Raw genomic sequence first — 23,322 nt, 5'->3', positions numbered from 1 at the left:
TTAACCAAATTTTTGTTAGAAAATGAGTAATTTTAGAAGTAGCAGAAGCTGTATTTTTAGAAGCTAAAATAATAACTTTTCCATTAAAAGACTTTTTTGAAAAAAACTTTCGAGAAAAATATACTTAAAATACTTTTCAAAGCTTAACTAAATTTTAAATTGCTGCTCAAATGTGTTTTTTAAAATTTGTTGTTAAAATACAAACTGCTTCTCATCAAAAGTATTTTTTTTCTTCAAAAATACTTTTGGAAAAAATCACTTTTCAATTAGGGGGTGGTTGGATTTACTTATTTTTAAATATTTTTGGCTTTTAAGTATTTTTTTTATTTTAGCTGTGTTTGACAAAACAAAAAAGTTTTTTTAAGCACCCACTTTTAGGCTAACAAGGTATAAAAATAAGCGAAAAGTCAAAAGCAAGGTCTGCCCTACTTATGACTTTTAATTTTTAGCTTATAAACTACAAGTATTTCTTAAAAGTTTATCAAAACCTCTTAAAAATTTAGCGGATATAAGTTATACTATTATATCAAATTTCCTTTATTCTTTTTGAAAAACAGTCTCAAGTTGTTCTTAATTTCCTTTTCTAATTCTTTTTAAACGTTAGCTTGGTGAAAGCCTAATTTGATTTGTGACTAGTGCTAATTTTAGCCCCAACCAAGCCATCCATAATATTTTTAATTAGTTAATAATCTAATTTGGGAGTTCATATTTGTTTTTGTTTTTGGCAAAAGAAAACGGATTAGACATAAAGAAAATAAAATTTAAAGAAAAGAATAAAGAAGAAAAAAGAAAAGAAACACAAATAGAAAAGAAATCAACATTTATGTTTGGCAGCCTAAAAAGCATGAGATGAAGCGAAACTGACCCACAGTTTATTCTAGTTGATGAAAATCTGATGGTCATGGCCCTTCCTAATCTCGGCTCTTTCTCCAATCCAACTGCCACCGCTTCTCCCGCCGGTGCAACGGCGTCGACCTCCAACCCATTGTCTCCTTCCGATGACCCGTCGAAGAAAATTCGAAAACCCTACACCATTACCAAGTCACGAGAAAGCTGGACTGAACCCGAACACGACAAGTTCCTTGAAGCTCTTCAGCTGTGAGTTCTGAATTTTAGAACTATTTACACTGCTAGTTCATTGTATTTTCACTTACTAGGGTTTACGGCTGAAAGTTCCAAGTTTTAATTTAAGTTCGTATATCATTCTCGTTGTTTTAGGTTAACTTGAGTGTTCGCCAAGGAAATTAACGAGTTTGAGAATTTGTAGTTTTAAGGAGCGATTGAAGATGGCATATGCCATTAGTTGAGTTGAATGCTGTTATACAAGTTTGTTTCTTTACGAGTTCAACTTGAACAAATTGGATTTTTGCTTCTCGTGTTAATTCACAAGTATATATATATCAACTATTCCTAAAACCTAATTTATTTCATGTCGGCCAATTTTCTGGCTTATGTGTGTTTTCAAGAAAAGTTAGTGGTTAAAGGCTGTTTCGTAGCTTGTATATATCAACATTTTATTGGAAGTTCGTTAAATCTCTTTTTTCTTATCAAGTAGTTTCATTTTACTGAATGAGTGAATGTAACTCCTTTGCTTACTGCCACTATGTTCAGTTCTACAATAAAAGAACATCAACATGTCTCCTTTGAGTTGAGATTTTTCTTATTACTGATTACCCATTTTACTTAATGTAACAACAGATTTGACCGTGACTGGAAAAAGATCGAAGCATTTGTTGGATCAAAAACTGTTATTCAGGTAATTGTAAGGTTAGCTAGCATATGCACATCTTATTAAGCACCTTTTCATTTTATCTGAACCATCATTTTATTTTGCAAATTTAGGTTTCTCTCACTCTATTATATGACAAGCAACTACCACCGAGTTAACTATTTCTTGTCTTATTGTTAAGTTGCCAATTTAGCATTGCATCAACTGTGTAGGAATAACCCCAGGGAAAAATCCCAATCACGAGATTGGGGTTTGAGTCACAGAGATAAGAATGTGGGCATGTCTCTATAGGTATCTAATACGGTGTTGATGGCATACATGGTCAACTATAATCACCGAAATTGCTAGTTTCGTGGATAAATGGATAACAGAGTGACTAAGGAGCCATTTTGGTTGTTTTGAGTACTTGTAACTTCTTAGGACTAGGAACACCGTGCATAGCTTTTATACCTGTGGCAAAAGTGTGTGTCTGATATTAAGTTAGAATTGGTTTTGATTTTCTGTTTTGCGGGTAAGAGTCACTTGATATCAGGATTATGCAATGATCGGGAAATAAAAATACAAAATACATCGCTATATTCCCCAACATTCTGGATAGAGAAGGATCTATATCCATCTGTAACTTTCTTTCAATCCACATCGGAAAATTTATGTCACCATTGGTCTAGTTTTGAGAAAGTAAAAGTCATTGTTAGGTCTAGTAAAAAGACCTTCTGAAGTCTTTGCGACTTTTGACTGTGTTTTGTTGTTTACTTGAATAAAGCAAAGTACTAAATTAACTTATGCTAACATAAGCTTTATTGGCGAGCTTTATTTGGTTTAAGTCGGGAAACTGTCTATGCCAGAATTTTTGGTTTATTTTGTCAGTCAATTTTCAAACCGAACTGCAAAAGTATGGGTGTATAGGAGAGTTAGGGTCGTCACTTCTACCTCCTCTCCTATCTTGATCAGCCATTGTTTTCTTTCCCTTTGTTTTTCCTTCCAGTGTCTTCCTATTGTCTTCAATTTGCTCATATCTTCCGAAGGAGAGTTAGAACCTTCACTTCCACTTCCTCTCCTATCTTGATGATCCATTCTTTTTTATCCCTTTGTTTTTTCTTCCAGTTTCCCTATGTCTTCAATTTGTTCATATCCTCTGAAGGAGGTCAAATTTATTGTTAGAATGAGTAAATCAGATATATCATGAGGAGCATATTTCTCACTTCTTTAGCTCTTCAAATAGCCACCAACAAAGGCTTGTTATTTTACTTAGGTTGCATTTGTTTTTATTAAGATCCGTCTGGATCTGAATGCACATCTGAATGATTAAGATATTGTCTCTAGATCTGAAAATTGAAAACCGGATGATTAAGATTGTTTTTCAAGATTTAAATGTGCAAAACTTATTTAGTTGTATATATAATAAAAAATACAATTCAAATAAAAAATTAATTATATATTTAAAAAATATTTAATTTAATACAATAAGATTATTATTTGATTGGAAAAAAAAACATTTATGTTTGTTAGTGACAGTGGAGATGGTTTGTACTGGTGGTGGTGGTAGTGATTGATGTTAGTGACTAGTAATGTTGGTGGTGATAGTTGTGATGGTAGAGATGGTTGGTGAGTGACTATTATGATTGTGGCGATTGGTAGCGGTGGTGGAGTTGTGATGTGAAGTTGGTTGATGTTAGTTATTGGAGGTGTTGATTACGATGGCTGAAAAATGAATGCATGATGTTTGATGATGTGTTGGAGTTAATTGGAGACGCTATTAGCTGTGATAGTATAGATAGTTTTTAGTAGAGATAGATTGTAGTGATGGTAGTGGTTGAATTAGTAGAGGTGGCGATACTGGTGACAATAATGATGGTGGTGGCCGAAGAATGTGTGGAGGTGGATGATGTGTTAGTGGTAGTAAGCGGTGGTGCTAGTTGTGATAGATAGTTGGCCGGTAGTAGGGATTGGTCAGTAGTGGTTGATGATGGTGGTGGCATTGGAATTGGTGTTAGCGTTTGCGGTAGCGATGGATATAATTAGAATAATAGAGGTAGTAGGTTTTGTAGTGGCTGACCATAGTTGTTGGTAACAATATTGGTTGCCAATGGTGGTTGTGATGGTGGAAGCGGTTGGTGGTCATCGGTGGGTAGTGGTTGACAATGGTGGTGGTTGCAGAGGTGGTAGTGGTGGTGACCGGTTATTGTGTATGGAGTGGTGGTGAATATCATCCAATACAAGATACCTCTTAATGATATTAAGACTTGGTTCTAGATCTGAATGATTAAGACCTATTTCGACCTTTTAAGAGCTAAAATTTTAATAAAAAACAAATGCACTTTATAGTCTGAAGTATGAACCATTCAGATTCAGACCTCCATTAAGGGCAAACAAATGAGGCCTTGGTGAGACAGATAAAAATCAACTGCACCTTGTTACGGCCTAGGGAAGAAGGATAAAAAATAAATCAAAACAAATGAAAAACAGAAAACGCAAAAAGAAACATACTAAAACTTCATCTACAGGTTTTTGAGGTGCTATTACTTTGTGCCCTTTGGACATGAGAAAACGACATAAGAGGGGGTGACCATTAAATATCCGTCAGATGTAAAAGAAGATGTATGGCTGGTCATGTATTTTGTTTGCCCTTCTTTCTATTATCATCAGTTCTGTCAGTCATTTCTGTATCGCTATTTTGACCTTGATCCATTGGAGAAGCTAATGAAGTTGGGGAGGGTTTTCCTTGTATTTGTTATTTTTTGAGAAGCAGAGTATTCAGTTGAATATTTTATATTTTGCAGAAAAACATGTTGCACCTTGGTCAAGAAAGCCAACTATATATTGCGCTATTACCCAATAGAATTTCGATTAAATTGATCATATTGTTTATTAATTAATTAGAATCTCAATAAGGCCCATCTAAAAGCTCAAATCACAGCCAAGCTGAAAAAATTGAATCACAAAACTGAATCCGGTGGTGTGCACTATGCGGTATGCACATCATAAACCAAAAACAAATTGAGTGGAACTGAATAGAATGAATTGTGGAGATGTGTCTAGAGGTATTTTAAAAGTTTGATCGCTCTTGCAGATACGTAGCCATGCTCAAAAATATTTTCTGAAGGTCCAGAAGAGTGGAACCAGTGAACATCTTCCTCCTCCTCGGCCAAAAAGAAAAGCTGCTCATCCCTACCCACAGAAAGCCTCAAAAAGTGGTAGGAATTATTTAATATGGTTTAATATTTTTAACATCAGCTGTACGTGGAAATAATTGTATTTGTTTTATGAATATCTTGGCAGCTCCAGCTGTCTCACCGGTGCCTACATCTTTTCAAGCTTCCCTTCCTTTACCAGAACCTGGATTTGTAAAAAGGCCCGATTCTTCTTTTTTACCTAGCAATCAAGCTACTGTTGTGCCTGTGCCGTCATGGACTGACAACTCCGTGCCACCAGTTAGTTTGTCGCAAATAAAGAAAGGTTCAGTTATTAATGGGTTCTCTTTTGGTTAGATGCTGTTATCTACTTACCTCACTTCTATGGCATCTTGGGTTTTGCACTGAAGTATTAACTGTACTTATGATAGATTACGTGAGAGAAACAGGTCAGCTGGTCGCTAATAACCGTTGCTGCAGTAGTAATGAAAGCACTCCAAGATCAAAATCAACCGTTAAGGTGATCGAGCGGACTCAAGCACCCTCACTGAGAGGTAAGTCTATTCTGGAGATACCTATCATGCTTTGACTTTTAAACTTGAAAGTAGACAAGAATTTGGGCTGTGAAATATTATCCTGCAACAACATACTATTGTAGTTCTGTGCCCGGGGCTTTGGTCTAGTGTTGAGTGGTAAGAGTGCAGTGCATGATGTGTGAGTTAGGTGCACATCACAAACTTAAACCCTACTGCGGATAAAATCATGGTATTTCATTGGTGAGGGTTAGAGAAGCGAAACCATGATCCATCAAGTTTTGAACTCTGTGCCGTTATCACTCCCAAACAAAAAAAGAATCATTTTGGCTCTCTTTATATTTTTATGAAGTATCCTGTGCTATCTTTTATGGTTCTATATATTTCTTTGTTTTCTTTAAAATTTTCATTTTGATCAATATGGAGTACTTTTTTGCTTCTTTTTGATGAGTAACGAGTAGTCTGATTCTTGGAAGTTAAGCTTCTAGATAATCTGAATCCATTCGTATGAGTTAGTGATGCCTTCCACTGCTACTTAGGGAATCTGCGATTAATCACATTGCCAGCCATTTAACATATTTTACTATCAATAAATTAACAGATAATTCATCTCTTTCAGATTCCTCAGATCCCTCGAGAAGTTATGCATACTAATACACCTATAATGGGAAAAGTCATTTCACCCCTTTAAATATCCACAGTATCATAGATGTTCACACCATATTAATATTCTTCTTTTCAGTCTCTTATATAGTGTTCTCTCATACTAATTTACACCAAACCATAAAGTATTAAAGAATGTGATCAATGTTTCTGATGATCAATTCCTTTGTTCCTATGTACAAAGGAAGAAGAAAGGTGGCTTTGCTTTGAGGCCCTCACAACATACATTCAATCTTATATTGTTTCTTTTTATATTGTATTGTTCATCCTTTGTTTTATCAGACAAGGAAGAATGTCTATATTTTCAAGTAATTTTTGGTTTCCAAACTCAATTTGATTTTGAATGTGCTTATAATTATTACTTCTGACATATAATACAATTCCTAGCTAATTATACAATAATAACAGCATACCTAAGCGTGTATTCTCACTAAGTAGAGTCTAGGGAGGGTAAAGTGTACGCAGTCCATACCACTACCTCAGCTAATTATACACTATATTTCTGTTGTTTTTTTTAAAAAAAAAAATTTATGTCTCTCAGTAATAAAACCTGAGTACTGTTACTGATCACTTGAAAAAAGTTTTAAAATCCTGGATGTGTCAGCTTATTGCTGGTCTATAACTGAAGTGTCTTTACAATCTGATATTCTGTCTCCTTTGGTGCCTTACAAAGGTGGTTGTCCACTTGTCCTACTTGAAGTTGTTAACTTCTTCATCATATTGATGAAAACTGTAGTTGATTCATGAGAGTTATTAATTGCTCTAAGTTTTGATGATACCTAGAGTACAATGGCTTCAGAAGGTTTTGGACCACAAATTTTCTTGTCTGTCAGAGTATGTAATCCACAAGTTGGTTTCTAGCTGTGTTACATAGGTTCTTCATTTACCTCAACATATGTTGTGGATGTGTAGAATTTTTTTTGAAAGCTGGTAATTTGTATTCCTCAGCATTAAGCGATATGCTGGCCACCTCCAAAAATATCAGCAGGGGAATAAAAAAATCAAAAGTCCAACTGCAGAGGCCCTAGGAAGTCTACCAACTGAACTACATCCTCTATAATCTCTTCTTTATGCCAGAAATGGAATTTTGCAATGCAATTCTCCTTAATTTTCTGTATAGAACTAAATCTGTCCTCAAAACACCTTCCATTACTTGCTTTCCATGTCGTTAGCCAAACACAGGAAGGAATTACTCTCCACCATCTCCTCTGGGACTTGCTTCCCTCTCTCCTGATCCAACAGCTTAGAAGATCTGAAGTGTGCTCTAGGATAGTCTACTTGACTCCTGTGAGGCTAAAGAAAGGTGACCAAAGTTGAGCAGTCACTTTGCAGTGCAAGAACAGATGACTATTTGTCTCTGTATTCTCATTGTAAAGGAAGCATCGTGAAGCTATAGGGATACTTCCCTTTTGAAGCTTCATGTGTTAGACAAGCTCTTGGGATCACTAGCTAAGTTAAACATTGATTTTTAAAGGGGCCAAACAGCTCCACACATTTGTCCATGTACCTATATTACCTCTGGGATGACCCATAATTTCCAGTTTGTACAGGCTGTTCACATAGACAACTCCATCATTGTTGTGTTTCCACTTGATAGAGTCGAGGATTGGAGATGTGCCTCTGAACTTATCAATTTCCTTCAACTAACTGACCACCCTATCAACTCCCAGTCATTTAAGTTTCTCTTAAAGCAAATGTTCCACCCTTGAGAAGTCCAAGTGTCTGCCTCAGTTACTTCAGGGCTGCTACAGATGGAGAATAAATCCGGGAACATAGTCGTAACTGGTCTTTCCCCTTGCCATTCCTCCTTCTAGAATTGGATCTTTGAGCTATCACCCACTTTATAGATTGCCTGGTTGTTAAGTTTGGTCCACAGATTCCTGATAATTCTCCAGACAGAGACAGTATAGGTGCTTACCACTTCTTTGTGCAGCAATGACTTTTTTGTCCATATTTGCTCCTGATCACCTCCTTCAATTGGTCTTGATCTTCATTAGCATATTGCCTAATTAGAACTTTTACTAACTTTTCTGATTTTAATGGAACAATGATGAACTCTGTTCCTTTGGTCGTTCCTAGTTCTAAAGTTAAAAAGGCAAATTATGCAAAATGTAAAGCACACAAGATTTTTACGTGGAAAACCATCCTGGATCGAATGGATGTAACAACCAGTCAACCACAACCTCCACCCTGGTAGGATTTCAACTCAACTTCACTAAAATACAGAGTATCTCCATCCCCCTCCTTATAAATCTCTTCTTTAAGTTGTCAGCTTCAATCAGTGTTATTATACTTGCACTGTTAAATTAACTATCCACTAAGCTATATTCTCCGTTAAATCTCTAGCGTGCATAAGTGATTTGGATCCTAGCCTCTATTCCTTGTCCCATTGAAGAGTGCTTTCTTTTAAAATCCAGTGGACCTGCTTTGTTTTGAAAGAACCTGTACGTTTTTGTTAACCTGTTCTGTTGGTGGACTTGCTTCACTAGATTTAATGGTGTTTACATGAATCTCTGCTGCCAGAATGTAACCTTTCCCTCCCTTTTGTTTTTGAAAGTCATAGGCCTTAGTATCTCATTTTTTACTGATATAAATCTGTGGTTGTGGAGTCCTCATTGTTTTGATAAGGTTGCCGAGTCCTCATTATTATTCTGACTTCTGAATGAGCAAGACGAGATACTGCTTTTTATCTTTCCTTATGTGTGCTTCTTATAGTGATGACTGAATCTGTGCCACTGTCAATTTTAATCCAGAAATATCAAGTGAGAATCCCATGGTGATTAATTAATTTTGGTGAAACTGTTTAATTCTTGAACTGTAGTTTGCAGTTCTTGTCCAGAATTTTCTCCAATGTTGCAGTTATTTGTCTTCAGATGGCCAAATATATTTTCATTCTTTTTCTTTGTATTTCTTCCTACATTAAAGAAGAACATTTTTCTGCAGCTATGGTCCGTGCTGCATTTTTCTTGGCAATCCTGCTTTGATGCGAGTTAGAATTAGATCTGGTTTACTTTATGCCATGTTATCCTTGGCTCTATTCACTGATAACTTAACACTCATTCAGTCATTCTGCAGAATTGGAGTTTCCTTTTCTGCAAATAGAATCCAAAACACTCTTTAATTAAGTTTTTATATAGAGATGTTACTTTAATTCGATATTTACTATGCTAATGCAGCTGTAAATTCTTTTTGTATCTGCAGTTCTGCCTGACTTTGCTCAAGTATACAATTTCATCGGTAGTGTATTCGACCCTGCGGTTACTGGACACTTGCAGAAATTGAAAAAAATGGACCGCATTGATGTCGAGACGGTATACACTCTATTCTGTGCTGTTTCATTATCCTATGGTTTAATCCTCTGTCTTGTCATCTTGTTTGCCTGATACAACTTGAGCTTTGTCTTGGGAGTACTTTCAACGATAAAGCTTCTGCAAAGAAGGTGTCTCCTGATCTTTCATTATTGTATTTTCTTAAGGCCTAGTTGTTCCTATTTCTATGCCCCACCACATACAAGCAGGAGTTGCTCTCGTGGTCTATTCAGCGAAAGCCTTTCTCATCAAATTAGTGTCTACTTCCTGGCATGAACTTATGTAGGGAAGAGGGAGGGAGGGGTTTGGAATTTCTTCTTATTGTTATGAGTAATTTCTCTCCTTAGATAATGAAGGGGGGCCTTGGAGTAATTGGTAAAGTTGCTGCCATGTGACCAGGAGGTCACGAGTTCAAGCAGTGGAAACATCCTCTTGCAGATATGTGGTTCACCCCTTCCCCGGACCTCCCGCATAGTGGGTGCTTTAGTGCCCCACCTTCCCCTTTTTTTAAAATTTTTTTATAGATAATGGAGGGAAGGATAAAGGGGCTGACATTACTCCCTTGTATCCCTGCCTACTCCTTCCCTGCAGATGGCCAGGGTAGTGGATATACAATGGTCATAAATTATCAGGTTCAATCTTCATTTTCTTATAAGATACTTATTTCAGTGTGCTGTTAACATGTATGTGGCCTGTGGGCATTCAATCTAGATGCTACTTGTTGAAGGAAGAATAGGATTTAGCAAGGCTTGAATTTGGTAACTAGAATTTGCATCACTGCATATGGCAATAAAGGATGTCTTCAACAATAGAATGCACTAGATAGCCAAATCCACAATACCCTGATCCCCTCCAACACCCCACCCTTGTCTTTGCACATATTTTCATTTCTTTTAAATCATGTTTACCTAAAAAGAGATGTCAGTCGTATGCTCCTGGTAGGAGTTGGTGGCACAAGCATTTGATTTTGAATTTAATAAATTTACCGCTCGACTATTGCACAGGTGTTATTGCTGATGAGAAACCTCTCCATCAACCTTACAAGCCCTGATTTCGAGCATGATGTAAGTATGTTACGTCTCTTGCATTCTGATTTCTGATAGTTTTTAAATGTTTACTGGAGCTTTTGGTTGGATATAGCTTCTGCTGGTTCTTTTGCCAGTTGGCTTGGTTGGTCAAATTAGTGAAATCTGCAGTTGTTGCAGTTTTGCTTTTGCTCCTTGGTACTGACCCAGGAGGGAAAAGAGCACGAATGTGGTGGTTAGATAGTTGGGGAGGCTGGGGGAGGTTGGTTTTTGTGATTGGGAGAAGGATTTGGTAGAATATTGAGATAATAGAATTTTAGGATAGCTATAGTATTCCATGTCAGAGTAAAGTATGTGTATTGCATAAATCATAAATAAGAATTTCTAGGCATAAGACACTCTTGTCTCACATTCTCTGCATCTCTTATTTCTCACTTGGCGGAAGAGATGCAGAGAATTATAGTTTTGATCATTGTAGTAGGGTTCACCTTCTCGAAGTATAATTGCTCTTCGAGTTGGACCCTCACTCATTTGGTGACCCCATCCTTGACATTTAAAGTATTAGATACCCTTAAGATTAGTATTACCTCCTCCTTGAGGGGGATACCTTGGAGCATCCTTCTCAATGGGCTTCTTCTCAAAAGACCTTGTGAACTCACAGCCTTGAGCCCATGATGATGACACTTGATTTCGCACTTTGGGATTGATGGAATTCTTGCATCTCGCTCAACATCAATAGCCACTTGTAAGAGATAATCCATTTGGGCGAACTTGTGTATTGACATTCTAGATGCAATTTCTTGATTCAGCCCCACTTTGAACCCGGATCTTGGTGTGCTCATCATCCTCGTTGTAATCAAGCTTCAAGAGTAGGTTTTGGAATTCATCATAATACCCTTCAACACTTTCGTCTTCTTGCCTCAAATTATACAACTTGGCAAGCAACCCTTGTCTATACCTCTCCAGAATATACTTGGCTCTCATTAAGGCCTTCATTACTTCCCATGGTGGATAATGACCTTTATGAATAGTCCCTTGCATTTTTTGCCGATTCCCACCAAGTCAATGCATATCCTTTAAATTGAGCAACGACATAGTTTGTCTTAATATCGGGCAAATCATTAGCTTGGAAGATCCTATCACATTGCGACTCCCATTTGAAGTATCCTTTTGGGATCACTACCTCCTTGAAAACTAAGAGTGACCTTGATAGAGTTAAGGCCCATGTCACGGCCTACATGTCCACCTTGGTCCCTTGAACCATCTTTATGAGCACTATACCTATAACCTACTTCTACATGTCCCTTAAACTCTCCTTGAACTCCTACGGTTTGGTTGGGTGGCATATGGTTAAGTAGAGCTTGCTAAGGTGGGTTTGGGTTTTGTGGTCTTTGGTAGTGTGGTCCTTGGACTTGTGGTACTTGATAAGGTAGGTAGTAGGGTGGATTGAGACCTTGGGTTCAATCCCTGTGGCATTTGATAGTTTGGAACTTGGTTTTGTGGTGCTTGATAGGGTGGACTGAGAATTTGTGGAGCTTGGGGTGGGTTTTGGGGCGTCGTCGTTGGGTGGTGGGTTAAATCGTAGTGGTCGGACTACATTTCGTGGAGTTTAGTCGGTAGTAGTAATAGGTAAGGGAACATTTCCTTGTGGCGGTGGTCAGAACATGTGGTGTAGAGTTCTAGGAGAAATGGTAGCGGAAGTTTCTTGGGCGTGTTCGCTTGAAGTTGCTTGAAGGTTGTTTTGAGGAGTAGCATTAGAAGAGTTTTAGATGTCGATCCATATTCACTATCCTTCTTTCCATATTTGATACCCCCTCCTCAATGTGCGACATCCTTTCGTTCATAGCATCCATACCTCGTCGCATCCCCATGATAGCTTCCAAAATGATATCAAGATTTGCCCCGCTTGTGGTAGGTTGGATATAACTCCGGTGCGATGGTACTATTTTTGAACCCTGTGATGGCTCAAATAGTGGTCTGTCGGGTTTATGTTGCAGGGGTTCCGTCAACCCCAATCAGTGAAGGTGTTAAAAAGACTTGGGACAACGGATCAAGTAGCGATTTGTCACTATGTTGACAATCGGTCAAGTCTTCCGCCACTCCAAGACAGAATAAGGTCCTTGGTTGACGTGTGGCTTGGTAGTCTGTCGAGGGCTTGACAGTGAGTTGTCAACCCCTAAGCACAATGTTGCCCAAGCTGGCTCTTGGTGACGGATGGATGGGAGAATCGTCAAGAGCTCGACGGTTAGTCACACAAGCCGTCAAGATCAACCAATTAGGTGTGATTTGGGTTCCAATTCTCGAGGCGATTTGCTTCTATTTCTCAACTTCTTGGGGCCCACTTTTATGGGTCAAAAAATACTTTTCCCAAAATTTGCACAAAGAGTTTTGGATCAAATTGTACTTTCTTGCTTCTTCTTCACCAAGAACTCCAAGAGCAAAGATGAAGATTTCAAAAATTCAACTCTCATTTTAACTTGGATTCACTCCAAATTTGAGATCCAAGCTCCTTCTGGTATGGGTAACAAACCCCAATGCTTTTCAACCCTCACTTTCACTCAAAACTGCTCAGATTCGAAGACCTATTTATGAAATTTCTTCAAACTCAACTCAACAATGGTAGAACCTTCAAATCAACTTCGATTAAGCTAAAATTTTAGATTTAGGCTCAAATAGTACTAGGGAACAAGAATCTAGCACTTGAAACTCAAGAAAACACAAATCAAAAAATCAAAATTTGGAATAGACCTAAAAACGTGAATCCTAATCTTTTTATTTTTCTTCAATACCACACCCAAGATTAGAATCATAGGAATGATCCTAGGCTTGACTTTGATACCAAATGATACGATACAAAATACGAAAATGAACACCAAGTACAAAAATCAAAAGATAAGAAAGAAAGAAAGACGACAAAAAATAGACACAAGAAGAGGAAACATAAGCAATTATAAAGGTTTGTTAAACCAAAGACCTCCAACGTTTAAACCTAATCAAGCACCTAGCTCCTACGAAGATCGAGAGATGAATTGAATCCCCTCACAACCAACGTTTACAAACAGCTCAATCAACACTCTCAAGTGTAAACTCATCCAAAATCATGTAAGTCTAAGGAAAGAGGAAAGCTGACTATTAATAGTCATTGGCTATTTATTACAAAATAGGCCCAAAAATGACCCAAAGTGCCAAATACCCAAAGAAAAAAGACTCTTCATCGCCCATCCTTATCATGGTGGATCTCAAAACTCCTCTTCATCACTAAAGCATCATCAATTACCTTGAGTTGGAATCTTTGGGTGTAATTCAACATGTATCATGATACGAACCAAAATACGGAAATGAAAGCAAATTACGAAAATCAAAAGATAAAGAAAGAAAGTTGATAAATAGATAGACACAAGGAGAGGAACACAAGCAATCAAAGGTATATTAAACCAAAAATCTTCAACGTTTAAACCTAATCAAAGAACCTAGCTCCTATGAAGACCGAGTGAGGAATTGAATCCCTCACAATCAACGTTTCCAAACAAGTCAATAAGCTCCCAAGCTCAATAAACACTCTCAAGTATAAACTCATCCAAAATCATCTAAGTCTAAAGGAAAGAGGAAACTTGGCTATTTAGCCATTGACTATTTATTACAAAATGAGCCCAAAGTGACCTTGGATGCCAAATGGGCCCAAAAGTGACCCAAAGTGCCAAATACCCAAAGAAAGATACTCCTATCATCGTGGATCGCAAAACTCCTCTTCATCTCGAAAGCATCGTCAATTACCTTGAGTTAGAATCTTTGGGGTAATTCGGCGTGTATCACGTGATTGTTGTATTCTTGATCCACATGGAGCTCCTTTTGAATCCTTTGACCTTCCACAGCATAAGCCTTTAACCGGCCACTGTTTTATTCCTCTGTAATTTAGGATCATTCAAAGTCTGGGTTTTCTTCATAATCTGTATCTTGAACTCCTCCAAGAAACGAAGAAAGCACGTGGAGATAAAGAGAACATTTGCAAACTCATGGGCTCTGAGTTCTTTATTTGGCACTTTGGTGTTGATCGAAGAGGGTTGTTATTTTCTGTTTCATTGTGAAGCATGATTTTCGTTGTTGAGTTCAATTGGATTTGGAGAATAGTCGGCAATTTAGGATTTAGAATCAATGGGTTCAAAGTTTTCTTAGGTGAAGCGTTATTTTTGTTAAGTGGTGCTCCTTCTGGCCCAATTTATGTAACCCTTCTTTCCTTTTTAGTTAGTTATGACACTTTTCTAAATCTTATTTAGTAACAATTTAACTTTAAACTTTCCGTTGCACCCTTAATAAGATGATTTGTAGTTCTATAGCCACACAAATATCCATAATTTGTTGTAGACCACAAGTTTCAAAAGTCTTCCTTTCCATCACATAAATTGGGATGGAGGGAGGGAGTATGTATTAAGGACCAAATAGATTGGGTTGGAGGGAGGGAGTATGTATTAAGGACCAAATAGTTCAGCCTCTATACATGACCATTTTGGTTATTTTCGCTTTCCTATATCATCACGTATCTTGCGACTATCCAATATCTTCATGCCAATTTTATGACTTGCACTTCCGTCTGATGACTATTCCAGGAGCATGTACCTTATGGCTCCTGGTGACTCTTCTATCATTGTTCCAATGATCATATAAGCTTTTCTAATATCATTCCAGTTCTAATATTTGGGGTCTATGATTCAGGGCAATAGTGAGATTGGCGAGGATGTCACGCATCGTATTGGGGCAGGGTGGTTGAAATGGAGGCTCGCTTTGGGAGTTTTATGTGATAAGAAGGTGTCCCTGAAGCTTAAAGGTAAGTTCTACAAAGTGGTAGTCCGACCGGCTATATTGTATGGAGTGGAGTGTTGGCCAGTTAAGAAATCCCACATCCAGAAGTTAAACGTGGCGGAGATGAGGATGTTGCGATAAATGTGTGGTCATACCAGAAAAGATAGGGTGAGGAATGAGATTATTCGGAAAAAGGTAGGAGTGGCTTCGGTGGAAGACAAGATGCGAAAAGTGAGGTTACGTTGGTTCGGACACGTGATGAGGAGGGGTTTTGATGCTCCAGTGCGGGGGTGTGAGACACTGGCTATGGATGATTTTAGGCGGGGTAGAAGTAGGCCGAAGAAATATTGGAGGGAGGTGATTAGACATGATATAGAGCGGTTACAGCTTACGGAGGACATGACCCTTGATAGGAAGGTGTGGAGGATGCAGATTAGAGTAGAGGGTTAGGGGGTGGGAGTGCGTCGGTAACAGTAGGAGAGTGTTCTTTATTTGTGTCTGTAGTTTCTTGTTCATGGTGTTGAGTGTTGTCTATGATTTCAGATTTAAGTTTTAGTATTATCCTGTGGCTCTAGTATTATCTTGTGGCTAGCGTTAGTTTATAGACGTTTATGTTTTGTGTTTGTTAAATTGTTATTGGTTCTAAGCCGGGGGTCGATCGGGAACAACCTCTCTACTTCGCCTTGGGTAGTGGTATGAACTGCATATACCCTACCCTCCCCAGACCCCACTAGGTGGGAATACACTGGGTATGTTGTTGTTTTTGGGGTTGTCCCCACAAAAAAAGAAAAGAAAAACACTTTTAAGGGGTCGTTTGGTAGAGTGTATTGGAAAATATAATGCATGTATTAGTTAATGTGTACTACTAGTACCTTTTTGGTACGCTTTTTTGCCTATGTATAACTAATGCTTGCATTAGTTATACACTCTATTGTGTATTGAAGTGTGTATTAGTATTACACTCTATTTTCTATGTATTAGTAATACAAAGACTTTAAACACATGCATTAACTTGTTAAATGACCTTAATATCCCTCTATTTCTCTCTCAAAATATTTCATCATTCCTTTTCCCGCCATTTTAATTTGCAAAAGTGAATCTTCTCAAAACATTTCACAATTCATTTTCCCACCATTTTAATTTACAACAATGAATAGTTGATTTAAATAATTGTAACATATTTTTGCTTTGCTTCTAAGGTCTTTAAAAAGATTAAAAAAAAATTATTGAGACTATTCCTTAATTTTACATCGTGTATTTTATTTTTGTTTCGACTATGTTAATCCGTTGGCGTAACATTTCATGCGCAAAGTCGAAGGTCTTGCAATTAATCCTAAACCTCTATATACTAATTCAACAATACTAATTATGTTTGAGATGACAAAAGAACTTTGTTGCAAAAAAAGTGTACAAAGTCAAAGAAGGGTATTTTTGTAAACAAACATTTCCTTTTCATATGGGAAAAGTATTGCATTTAAAGGCCCCTACAGGATGTATTGTTACTTGTCTTTATCTTTCAGAGGAATAATTATTTGCTAGCCTTCATTTGAAATTGATTAGTTGATTCTTGATGCAGAGACAGCTGCTTTCATCTTATGATATGCTAGCCTTCATTTGAAATTGATTAGTTGATTCTTGATGCAGAGACAGCTGCTTTCATCTTATGATATAGACATGGAGAAGAAGTGCAAATAAAATCTTCAATGACAACCAACTTAAAAGTGTTGCTCAGTTCGGCTGCTGCATACACAATGGTCTTCGCATACCATTCCCATTATTCTTTGCTCGAGAGTATTATTGTCTGGATGAAGGCCATATCAGAGTTGGTCGGAACAAACGGCGAGTGGAGGATCCACATATAATAATACCAGGAGCCTCTGGTTTGTTTGATAGCAGCTGCTAGCTATGTCACATTCAGAATTGGTTTGCCTGTGGAGTTCTTATTTGTGTATATACTGTAAGATATAAACAGAGATGATAGTTGTGATGCTGGAAGTTAAGTATATAAAGCTGGGTTTATGTAAATTCAAGTTTTGACAGACTCGTCTCTGAAGTACTGGTAAATTTTTTCATGCCAAATGTAAATGCTTCAACAAAAATGAGATTGTTGATTTGCACTGGTGTTTGCTTCCCTTGCCTCATGTTTGGACTGCTCAACTAGTGGACTTTCAGGTTAGTGATTAAAGAGTTACGACAATGCACACGGGCCTCTGGAATCTCTTTTGGCCTCTTATTTTAAAACTGCAACATAAATTGTGTAGGAGTAGATGTTGCCTAACTCCGCCCTCCCCGTCACTGAAGTTTGTGGAGTATGTTATCTTATTTGCAAGGACAAAAGAAATAACAGCAGAAATAGGATAGTGCATGGAAGCAGAGTGAACTAGATTTTAGAGTACTTAAAATAATGTAGATGTAGGGAAACACCAAGTTTTACTCACACCAGCGGGTGAAAAGTTGAATTTCGTTTTGTAAGATAATCCTCAGCACGCATTGTGCTTATTGGAAAAATTATTTCCTTTTCTGTTAGCATTAGGGGTGAGAAAATCGAGTTGATCGATAAACCGAACCGATAAAAATGATTGATTTATTGTTATTTGGGTTATTAGGTTAATGGATAATGGCCCGTGCCAACATTTGATCACTTGATTTTTATCTGCTATAAAGAATTTTTTTTGATCATTAAATACGATATTTTATTAATCTCAAATAAATACTTAGTCACTGGATATGAAGAGGATTTGAGTAAAAGTAGAATGATCTACAAATTTTATATTGATCTTTCGTGTTGTTTCATACATCCGTCAATCACAAACATTCGCCATTTGAATTGCTGCCTTGATTTTCTTCAATTTGAAAACATTTTCTTTCGTTCTAAACTACCATAAAATAAAAAAAGCATTCTTGCATTCCAGCATTGAATGTTTGCTTGAGTTGGTAACAGCTCCAACAATTTAATGTTCAAATCTGCCTCTAACTTCAAGTACCAAAAGTGATTATATTTTCTGATAAAAATAGGTAAAGAGATGGTCGGTGAATAAAAAAAATCAAATTTGTTAGAATACAATCAGAAAAAAAGTTAACACGTGAGGAAGTTGGCAAAATTTTGCTTCCTCCCAGGTTTGATGCAAGTTGCTATTGCTCATTTCAAGAACTACAAAATTTTCACCAGAGAAACCACTTCGGCTACATTTACCAGGTTCTATGGGTGATCCTCGGCAGATGACCTCTTTACCCATTTCCTGTTGTAACTGGTGCATCATTAGCTTGTTGTCAGGAGTCGCTGCCAGGAGATATCTATGAGATTCCGTATTTCAGCAGCAGCATGGAAACCACAATCATCCAGAACTTTGATTGTACAGTCTTTGTCCTTCCCAACAAAGAAGCAAGCAATATCAAGAAATACATTTTTATCATGGTCATCTGACAAAGCTTCATAGCTTAGTTCAAGAAATTTATGGTTATGGCAGTCAGAATATCTTTCTAATTTCTTTATTGCATCTTCCTTCATATCTATACTTCCACCACGTAGTGAAGAGGATAGAACCTGAAGAGCTAAAGGAACCCCTTGACAATGTTTAACTATCTACTTGGATTGCTTTATGTACTCCTTGACAGTAGGTCCTGACCAAATAAAAGAAAGCTGAAGAACTGAAGCGCCTCTTGATTGTCCAACCTTTTGCTTTCATATATCACATAAGCATCATGAGGGTTTAGCAAGTGTTCATTTGTAGTCGTTATAATTACTTTACTCCCTGGAGGAATCCAATCTCTTGAATCAAGTATCCTTTCAGTTGATTCAAATCATCAACATCATCAAGAACAAGAAACTTTTTATGGACTAAACATTCTTTGATCATGGACACTCCTCTATCAATATCACTCAGATCAATCTTATCCTTTTTCAAAAGATCTGAAAGAAGGTTTTCCTGTAGGCTAATCAGACCACAGCCTTCTTTTGCAATTTCTCGAATATCTGCAAGAAAACTGTTGCATTGAAATCTGTCACAATGTAGCTTAAAAAGAGCTTTGGTAATGTTTTTTTTTTTTCCTATTTCAGGTTCTCCATAATCATCAATGTGCAAGAATTAGTCTAGCTATCTTGTAACCAGAAACTATTCTCTTTTACAAGGGAGGGTGCGTGGATTGAGGTTAAAAATGGAAGCTGGCTTTGAGACATACCTAGGATTGTAGAATATTGTGAATGTGCTTCTATTAGCACGCAGCAGCTGCAAGTACTTCAATATACGTACTATCAGCAGACAGGACTGAAGAGGGCAATGAGGTTTGCTGATGGTTAGCCCGCTTCAGTCCCAGCAATAATTGTGACTTCTCATCCCTACAGCAGCAAAATTCAAAATACGAATCAGCGGTGAGACCTAAGGGATTTAGGATGCCATCTGAATGTTAGGAATTTCGTATAGCCTGATTAACATGAGCACCTATTTCTCAACATTGAAAAATTCATGCGGGTGCAACTTTCAGTACTTTGTTTTTGCAATACCTGAAAAATAGAACAAAATTACCAGCTCTAAGGCGTTTTGCCCCAACAAACATGCTCTATCCAGTTGTGAGAAGATGTCGCTTCGGCTTCCCTACACAAATAGACAATCAGGTGGAAAAAAAATTAAATACAGCCAAGTGAATCATGAAAAGACAAACAACCACAACACGAAAGTAACACTGAAGAATAGAACTTGGTACAATCCAATTTCAGCATGCTCACCGCGGTATATGTGACGAAATGTCCAAGTATTATCGTGCAAGTCTCATACAACAAGCTATTGTGTTGGAGGTTGCATCGAGTAATCCTAAAAGAGCAAGTAAATACAACATGGAAAGCCAGGGAAACTTTTAAGTCTTCTCTTCTTCCTTTTGGCAAATGCAACTTATTCAACAAAACATAAAACTCACCAAGGGTGGGAACAACTTTTCCGCTGCTCTTCTAGGAACAGAAAAACCACCATGTGTGCTTGTATCACTGGCATTCAAAGTTCTGCAAAAGAACTCACTTGGATGCTTATTATTATTAGGTACTCCCAGATATGATGCTATACCAACAACGACAACAAAGTTCCATAAGACCTTTTTCTTGGATTTCGTAACTACACAGATAGAATTACAGGAATACTTTTTCCAGGAAAAATGATTCTTTCGCAGGGTTAAAAATGAACTTTATTTTCAAAGATATAATAAAAAGAATCATCTGCAGTTCAATTAGTAGCATAAATTCCTGAAAGTGATTAATACGATTCACTGCCTCTGCAGAACTACAACAATTCACCATATATAAAAATAAATCAGACTTCCCATAAATATGGCTTAGAGAAATAAACAACAAAGTAAATTTTTCTTTTTGATGAATTTCTAGGTCAAACGAACAATGAAACAACAACTATGTTGCAGACTTCCTGTTCAGTCAAGAGGTTAATGCAATAGCCTACGAAGGATAGGCTTTTCTTAATGTATATGAAGTCACATAATATTGTCAACCCCAACACGAATCAATATACTCTCTCCATTTCTTTTTGTTTGTCTTAGTTTGACCGAGCGCAAAGTTTAAGTATTATGTAAATAAGACTTTTGAAGCTTGTGGTCTTGAACTGAACGTGTATAATATTCCAAAAAATAAACTTTCAATCTTAAGCATATATGGTCATTTCTATAAGGGAATGTCATTCGATGTAAATGGGAATGTTAAAATTCAGAACTTACTAAATATACAAAGGTCAGAGGCATTTTGATCCTAAACAAACTAAATCTGTAAGTAAGACAAATTGCCGTTTATCAAATTTTGGAATGCATAATACTTACCCAATCAAGCATAACGCCTTTCTGATTTGCTGCTTTACCAAATTCAACAGCTCTCTGGCCAGATATCAACTCTAGAAGGAGAATGCCAAACCCGAAAACATCTGTTTTATCAGAGGACTGTCCTGTAGAGAGATACTCAGGAGCTATATGTCCTACGGTTCCCCTAACTGCAGTTGCGATATGCGAATCGCGATGATCCAAAAGCTTTGCCAATCCGAAATCTCCCACAACAGCCTCACAGTCATCGTCGAGCAATATGTTTGCAGCCTTCACATCCCTGTGGATAATCTTGGGATCACACTGCCCATGTTGATATAGTAAACCTCTTGCAGAAACTCCAGACATTCCGAGTAAACCTTAAGTTACCAACTACAAATTTAGATTGACAGTTTTGTCCAGGATAGAATAGTGGTTTGCGTGAAGATACATACATAGCATAAACATCAGGACAATAAACAGGTAGTAGTAATAGAAACACATGACAGTATCAGATTGGTAGCATCGCTAGCAAGATGTGATGGACACCGCAAGAATATGCTGACATGATATAGAACTAAACGAGGAATTTGGGAGATGGAGTTGGGACCGAAAGCACAAGAAAAAAATTGTTTGCATGCAGATGGAGTGTTGAGGATTTCCTTCTCTAATTCGAGTGTCATACCATGTCATACCAGACAGATGACGGTAGAAAACATCCATAGACTACATGAAAGAGAGGTGTCATGGAATTGAGGTACATCATACCAAACGATACACCTTCCCTCCGATTGACTCAACAATTATTCAAGTCTAATCCATTTGGACCACGAACATCTATTTAATTGCTCAACATATCATTATAACAATAACCAAAGCAACAATGGGATAGAGTACCTCCTTATAAACAACTAGCAAATCATTAGAACTCGTGAGAGTTGCTTTTCACATCTACATTTTTTAGGTGTATTTATAACTCTCTGTATTTAGCAAATGGAGGGATTCACACATCATGTTTTCAAAATTATAATTGTAGTAATATCACTGTATAGTGCAAGTACGAATTACTACTTGAATCTCAGCTTCAAAAAAACTACGAAAGACATTGAAGAGCACAGAAGAGAGGAGATTGATAAGGAATTCGATTGTTCGGCATATCTTAAAAGATGCCAGATAATGGCGGCAGACGTTTGGTATAATAGAAATTAATCTGAGAAGCAAACATGGGATAAGAAATTCAGTGTTCCACTAAGATTAATCAAACACTCCATGAGCTAAATTCGAAAGAAACTAATTAATGCAATGTCTGTTTCTTTGAGAAATTTTCTCATACACATAGATGCCAAAGCAAAAAACTAAATTTTCCTTCAAGTAAATCGATACTATCAAGCGAAAGAAAAAATATGCAGGGTGAAATCACCTTAGAAAGATGGTTGAAACAGAAAATCATTACCTGAAATTTTTCACAGCTCGAAACTAACTTTAGAATTCTAAAAAATTAATTCCAATAGCTATTAGTTTGAGGAGTTGACAATCGATTCGTCGCCAATGAGAAAGCAACTGCATCTGATCAAAAGGAAAACGCAGATAAATATATGAAAAAACATGAACTAAAGATGAGAATACTGATCAAGGAAAAATCATGAGGCACTGAAGTAACTATTACCTTCATCAGCTGAAGAAGACGGAGAAGCAGCGAGATGAATGATCAAGAAATCAAGAAAGATAGGTGAGTTGGTAAACAGATACGGATGAGAAGAGGCGGTGAAGAAATGGATTGTTGTGGAGTCTCTTTTGACGGTGCAAAATGACCAATTTACCCTTGATCGCCTTTCTAGATATATATTAGAAATATATGACTTATTATTATATACTAGTAAAATTATTCACGCGGTTATTTAAAAGTATTAGTGAACCTATTAAAAAATTATCTTATAATATATTTACCATTTGATAAGTTAAGTAAATTCTTTTAGAATTTTACAATTACATTGTTTAAAAGCATTTATTAAGCAAGCTGTTAAGAATTAATAAAGAGATTTAGAGGCATGCTGATGTGACATGCCTCAATGATATGTTTTTTTTAAAAAAAAAAAGTGAAAGCAAAGTTCAAATTTATAGATGGAGGGAAAATATATATGTAGATGGAGGAAAAATGTACAGATAGTATGAATGGCTTATACCCAAAAGAATATCAAAGTCCAATGTTTGATAACTTCTTGATCTCTAGAGGGCTAAGCTAATCAAAGGAAAAACCTCGCTATAACAATAAAAAGAAACTATTGATGTCTAAGGAAGCCAAAGCCCAACAACCTCCGGTAAAGATCTTGTACCCCGTGAAGTAGAAGG

General features: G+C 37.0%; 1 protein-coding gene and 1 long non-coding RNA gene across 11 annotated transcripts; one reads left to right on the top strand and one right to left on the bottom strand.

Moving 5' to 3' along the window:
• The first annotated feature begins 732 nt into the window (after window positions 1–732).
• On the top strand, window positions 733–17,303 carry LOC107873406 (protein REVEILLE 6). 4 transcript variants are annotated; one of them, XM_047413511.1, is made up of 8 exons: window positions 733–1,098; window positions 1,699–1,756; window positions 4,800–4,923; window positions 5,009–5,185; window positions 5,292–5,414; window positions 9,258–9,367; window positions 10,369–10,428; window positions 16,831–17,303. In XM_047413511.1, the coding sequence occupies exons 1-8, from the start codon at window positions 896–898 to the stop codon at window positions 16,879–16,881; spliced, it is 906 nt and encodes a 301-aa protein (XP_047269467.1). In that variant the 5' UTR covers window positions 733–895; the 3' UTR covers window positions 16,882–17,303. The 4 variants fall into 4 exon arrangements, with proteins under 4 accessions (XP_047269467.1, XP_047269468.1, XP_016575737.2 ...); XM_047413512.1 differs by having other exon boundaries at window positions 742–1,098; window positions 10,369–10,432; XM_016720251.2 differs by having other exon boundaries at window positions 764–1,098; window positions 16,763–16,847.
• A 917-nt stretch (window positions 17,304–18,220) lies between these two features.
• On the bottom strand, window positions 18,221–22,790 carry LOC107873404. Of its 7 annotated transcripts, none has more exons than XR_007056421.1 (8): window positions 22,640–22,790; window positions 22,427–22,539; window positions 20,998–21,353; window positions 20,098–20,234; window positions 19,910–19,994; window positions 19,688–19,778; window positions 19,366–19,522; window positions 18,221–19,170 (listed from the first exon to the last, which is right to left on the bottom strand). It is a non-coding gene; the product is annotated as an uncharacterized LOC107873404 (long non-coding RNA). The 7 variants fall into 7 exon arrangements; XR_007056422.1 differs by having other exon boundaries at window positions 20,098–20,194; XR_001675314.2 differs by having other exon boundaries at window positions 20,098–20,179.
• Between the last annotated feature and the right edge of the window lie 532 nt (window positions 22,791–23,322).

Source organism: Capsicum annuum, chromosome 6 (genome assembly GCF_002878395.1).
Source record: "Capsicum annuum cultivar UCD-10X-F1 chromosome 6, UCD10Xv1.1, whole genome shotgun sequence".
NCBI classification, from domain to species: domain Eukaryota; kingdom Viridiplantae; phylum Streptophyta; class Magnoliopsida; order Solanales; family Solanaceae; genus Capsicum; species Capsicum annuum.
The sequence above is the reverse complement of the archived record's forward strand: the minus strand, read 5'-3'. Positions and strand labels throughout refer to the sequence as shown.

What these genes read in the sequence shown, in the direction of transcription:
- LOC107873406 (XM_047413511.1), top strand. Translation starts at nt 896, where the DNA reads ATGGTCATGGCCCTTCCTAATCTCGGCTCTTTCTCCAATCCAACTGCC. An exon ending in ACAGAAAGCCTCAAAAAGTG is followed by an intron (nt 4,924 to 5,008) that starts GTAGGAATTATT and finishes ATATCTTGGCAG; the next exon opens with CTCCAGCTGTCTCACCGGTG. An exon ending in TTTGTCGCAAATAAAGAAAG is followed by an intron (nt 5,186 to 5,291) that starts GTTCAGTTATTA and finishes TACTTATGATAG; the next exon opens with ATTACGTGAGAGAAACAGGT.